Here is a 5,770-nt window from a genome sequence, read left to right on the forward strand (position 1 = left end):
GTCTGTAAGTACTTATATTTTCACATGCGTTAGCTTTTAATGTTCTGGTAAAGTTTGAATGCAAAACAAACAAAAACAAAAAACAAAGGTTAGCGACGATGCGCAAACGCTGCGCAAACGCTGCGCAAACGCTGCGCAAACGCTGCGCAAACGCTGCGCAAACTCTGCGCAAACTCTGCGCAAACTCTGCGCAAACTCTGCGCAAACTCTGCGCAAACTCTGCGCAAACTCTGCGCAAACTCTGCGCAAACTCTGCGCAAACTCTGCGCAGTTTAGCAGTCTCGAATACGACAGGTTGAAGTTTCCCCCAACACGGAAGTTGATACGTTACTGGGTTCCCAAGATGAACTATATTTCGAGCCTTTTCGATTTTGTTTGATTTCATTTAGGAAAAGGAACATTATGTCATAGTATTTACAATGAAAATGCGTGGCAGGTTTCGTGATGGACTGTGGAAGATTTATAGTTTTGTGTCTGCGTTCGAGTTTACGAGTGGGGTCGTGTTTGTAGTCACATTATCTTGTGTCCTGAGCATCGTTACGAATCACTTCAACATTTCGGGACATACACTAAGTCTGGAATCCAGCGTTGTTCTCAACGGCCATGGTAAGATTTTATTACAGAATATGTTGTACAGAATGCATTGTACACAGGTAACTAATATAACGCCGTGCCTCTTTCAGCAGTTTAATAATATACACTGTATAATCATGATGTATCTTCTGCTGAATGTATGGTTTGTGTAAAGTTTAACTCTGTCTCTCTATTTAACCCCACCCCAGTTCACAAACTTCTCACCTACTGCTTTTACCATAAGGATGTTGAACACCTCTTTCTCAGTGTGGCTGTGCTAGTGTCGTTCTGCAGTGGATTAGAGAAAGGAGTGGGCACAGTGCGATTCCTGCACCTTTTACTTTTTCTGGTCACTTCTATTGGCGTAATACATGTACTACTGGAACTGCTGTTGTTTTCTCCATCTACAAGGAGTTCAGTTTCAGGCCTAATCCCAGCTTCTCTCGCCATGCTGGGCATGGTGACCATCAGTTCCCGCATGAGGAAGGCATTCCTGCTAGGCTTTACTGTGCCCACTGCAGCTCTTCCCTGGCTCCTGATGTTCATTGTTTATCTCTTTATCCCAAATACTGTGTTCTTATGCAATGTCCTGGCTGTAATTACTGGGCAGATGTGTATCCTTTTCCTGGTTATTGTGTGTGTCTGCATGTCTTGCCATTTATCAGTGTCCAATTGACTTGTGACTTAAAACTTGACATACAGGTCATTTTAAACATCTAGTAAATATAAATTCATACTGTTGAAGCCACTCACATGATTGGTGAAATATCTCCAAGATTACAACACAAGTGTGATTACATTGATTTACTATTACTGACATCCAGAATGCCCTGGATGCCCTAAATATGGCAGAATATACATTTTGGTCTTCTAAAGTTTAAACATCAGTAAATTCTATTCACGTATGTATGATGTAACTATATTTCAAAATGAACAATTTGGTCAAGATGGTAGATGAATAGAGCTGCACCTACATATTATGTCCTTGACTGAAGGATTTGTATTAGATGGCATGAAATGGTTTTCAGTGTTTCAGATGTCTGAGTCCAAAGCGTGTGTGTTTGAGAAGATGGTGCCATTCAGATTGCTGAAGAAAATAACATGGGTGCATTTTGTCCCTGCATCCGCAGGGGAGCGAAAAAAAATCCTGCACACTATGTGAGTAATCATTTTCTCAACAAAAAATAGGAATAATCTTTTTGTATTTACTATAAACATATATTATTTATAACAGTGGTTCTCAAAGTGAGGTCTGTGAAGCATAAACAAGGTGTCACAACCCATTGTTATCAAAGTTATATTTTGAAGTGAGTTTAATCCAAATACTAAAAACAAGTCGACCTATAAATAATGTAAACTTGGACCTAATGTGTGTTGTCAGTGGAAAGTTTAAGATTAAAATGTTCTGTTTCTAATATATAGTCAATATATTATTGTACATATTTAAATAATGAGTCTAATATTTGAATAGTTAGATTCTGTTTATAAAACAAATCTGTACTGACCTGGTCTGAGGAAATTATTTTACAGATAAAGGGGTCAGTGGTTGCAAAATGTTAGAGAAACTCTGATTTATAATATATATACATAATTTTCCATCTCAGAGTAGTCCGTTTTATTATCTATTTTGATATGTCAAGATATGTTTATGATAAAATGCACTGATAACTCTTTCAGATGCAGCCCATCACCTGGCTCATACCCTGTCCAGTCTTATGCTCCAGCATCTATGTTTGCTTCTCAAGCCAAAGGAAATGCTCTAAGCAGCGTAGATGGTTGGTCACATTCAACCATTATCCAACAGAACTACACAAAACCTTCTCTAAACCCTGGATATAGCATTGGGCCCAGATTTGGATCCAGCCATGGACATACACATGGACATGACTGTGGACACGGGCACAGTCATCAATATCAGGCCAGCGATTTTTGGATGCCAAAGTTTCCTTATGCCCATTCTCATTTTAGCCCTCATATGAATATGGTTGTACAGTCTTTTGGTAACCCATCACACACAACAGTTCAAGGCGACTCTGTGGCATCTGTCCCCGTGCTCTCCACTTAGCAATGTCTACCTGAGTGGAGCAGTCCACCCAAAATGTAAAATAAAAATGCATATAGTGATGCTGACCCATGATAACAGTTGGAGGGCCTTATACAGGCACTCTGTAGCTAAGAATAACAAGCCAGCCATGAATCAATGTAACTTTTGATTTTGTGATGCTGTACTACAAGCTGATATAGGGTGCGTTTACTTTTTCTTTTTTTTATTATTGTTGCTTTACTATCTTACTCAAAACAATTTTTACTCATCAGTGTGTAAGAAATACTGCATTGCAAAAAAGTAAAAACAGATTTATACATGAAAATATATATATTTAAAAAAGTATATATATATTTATATATATATATGTATACTTATATTTACATACAGTCCCCTCTGAAAGTATTGGAACAGCTAAACAAATAATTTTTTTTGCTATACTGAAGAAATTTGAGGTTAAATGTTGAATATGAAATCTGAAATATGAATATATGAATATGAAAGAGAATATGATCAGAATTTCAGCTTTCAGTTCCTGATGCCTCATTATTAACAAACATTGTCATTAGAGCTGCTACAACTAATCGAAAAAATCGACAATAATCGTTTATGAAAATTGTTGTTAACGAATCTCATTATCGATAAGTGCCTGCACGCGGCACCAGGTACATTTACTCATTACGTTATTTCTCTTCCAAAAACACACTTCAGAGAGTAAATACTAAAGTTGTGTCCCAAATGACGTGCTATACACCTACACTATGCACTGTGTACTCTACCGTCTAGTGTATGAATTTTAGAAAGGTAATATCATCTCAAATGGGACAGTTTTTTTTGTTTTTTTTACTAACCGGAAGTATAAGCCGGTGCATTTTATATTAAACACCGCGGAGATGATCAAACTTTATAAAGCGGAGTTTGTGTAGCAGGGAAGCACGACAGTGATACACAAGCACAAACTTATGTTTATATCCAAAATGCTCCACTGTGTGTAAGGGGCAGGGGAAACTGGTGCGAGTTGCTTAAAAGGTTTAGTTTTATTTAAGTTTATTGTTATTATATGCTGTGTTTGTAGTCAGTGTAAATTCTGTTGTTTATTAAAACGGAAGTGATCTGTTAGTAATAAGGCCGTGTTGCTCCTCACCCGCGGTGTAGACGCAGTGATGCACAGTGTGAGCGCAAGTACAATCTGTAATGTCTCATTAAAATACTATGAGCAAAAGTAAACACAAGGAAAACAATATGCCTAAAGAGAGTAACAGAAGCCACAAGGTGCAATATATATTAATTTAGGACTGTAATTTAATTCAGTGCTTTTTGCGCATTCATAAAAAATAATGCATAAATACTTATACATATATTTCTCTGCATACTTGACATGTACATGGTACTATGTCCTCATTCTCCTCCTAATTGGCTGTCAATAAACATTTATTCGGAGGCAAAACAAAGCTGAAAGGAAACAGAAAAGCAATGGACTGTTGGAATAGCGGTGTCATCTTCCAGACACACACACACACATATATACATATATATATATATATATATATATATATATATATATATATATATATATATATATATATATATATATATATATAAAGTATTTATGCATTATTTTTTATGAACTACAGTCCTAAATTAATATATATTCTGGTGTGTGTCTGTGTGTATTGGGTACTTTTCAGTCTTATATAATTGGACAAACAGTTGTGTAAATTTTTAGTCTGAAGTTTATGAAAATTATGAATTATGAAACAATTGTTTAATTGAACAATTATGAAAATAATTGTTAGTTGCAGCCCTAATTGTCACAAAGCTTTTATTAAAATCTGGGTCTAGAATTCACATTCTGTTGCTGTTTTTTTTTTTTTTTTTTTTTTTTTTTAATATTAGGTCCATTCTAAGACATAGTTTTCTCAAGTGGAATTTTATAGAAAGCTATTTTAATGTACACTCAGGGCCAAAAAAATTTGGACATTGACAAAGTTATTATTTTATCTGTCCACCCAACCTGGTCACAGCCATAAATCACACATACTTTACTAAAAGACCATTCCCAGAATATGTATTGTAACTTGTATTTTTTCTGACATATACACATTTTGTTGGTGGTCATACATATAGGGAAAATGCCAGGCTCAACACAGTGAATTGGCCCCTTATTGCAAAAATAAAAATGCATTAGCAAACCCACAACACAACCTCCTATCAAGTGTAAAAATCTACACAATTCTACAGGTGGTTTATTATGGGCATATTCATACATCAGGTTGCTATTATGTGCTATTATTATTGACAATGTGTGCTATTTTACAAACAAAGGCCTGACTAGCAGACTAAGATGGCTCATGATGATTCTGTGCATTCCAATCAAGTTCTTCTACACCAAACTCTGGACCTTGGACAAATGGACCTTGCTTTTATACAGGAAGGCATTGCCATGCTAAACAGGAACGGGCCCATGGATACCTGTGTAGCATTGCTCACTAGCCACTCTATCAGGTAAGCCTTTACCTGACCATAAACATAAATAGCCAAGGGGTCATACATTTGCAAAATAATTTTTGCCTGGAATTACCTTTGGTATCACCTGGTTTTCTCCATTAATTATGTTGGCTTAACAAAACCAATATACTGTTTTGCTTTATAAGATGATTATTATTACGATGATGATGATGTTGGCTTGACAAAGCCAACATACTGTTCTGCTTTATAAGCGTATTATTAGTGGTGCTTGCAAAGCAAATCTTCATAATTGTTATTGCTGTGGCCAAAATTCCCATTGACTTGCATAAAAAAATTCTGACCGTTATAACTTCAGGCCGATCACACTGGTCAGGCTCTCTTTTTCCAAATTGATTCCAACTCCGTTATTCCCGTTGCTGATGACGAAAATGTCCAAAAACTTCCATTCTCTTACATTGAGGGAATGTTCGGAACCTGGGTCTCGAGGGTTTTGTGGATCTCAGCTCGGATGCTGGCGTTTGTGTGCCTCATGGTGCCAAGTTGTCAAAATTCACACACCTGAGTGCACATGGCCTGAAGCCTAAAAGTATTGGAATGCTGAGTAGCTCCTAAAGTATTGGAACACTGTCTGGCTCTAAAAGTATTAGAACTCTGTCTAGCTCCAAAAGTATTGGAACACCGTCT

The 5,770-nt window shown here is 36.6% G+C and overlaps 1 protein-coding gene across 1 annotated transcript; it reads left to right on the forward strand.

Moving 5' to 3' along the window:
• The first annotated feature begins 285 nt into the window (after window positions 1-285).
• rhbdd2 (rhomboid domain containing 2) lies at window positions 286-4,465 on the forward strand. Its single transcript, XM_017488514.3, has 4 exons — window positions 286-606; window positions 783-1,187; window positions 1,581-1,731; window positions 2,251-4,465. Exons 1-4 carry the CDS (start codon window positions 420-422, stop codon window positions 2,636-2,638), a joined length of 1,131 nt encoding a protein of 376 aa, XP_017344003.1. The 5' UTR covers window positions 286-419; the 3' UTR covers window positions 2,639-4,465.
• Window positions 4,466-5,770: the final 1,305 nt, after the last annotated feature.

This window comes from Ictalurus punctatus, chromosome 16 (genome assembly GCF_001660625.3).
Source record: "Ictalurus punctatus breed USDA103 chromosome 16, Coco_2.0, whole genome shotgun sequence".
NCBI classification, from domain to species: Eukaryota; Metazoa; Chordata; class Actinopteri; order Siluriformes; family Ictaluridae; genus Ictalurus; species Ictalurus punctatus.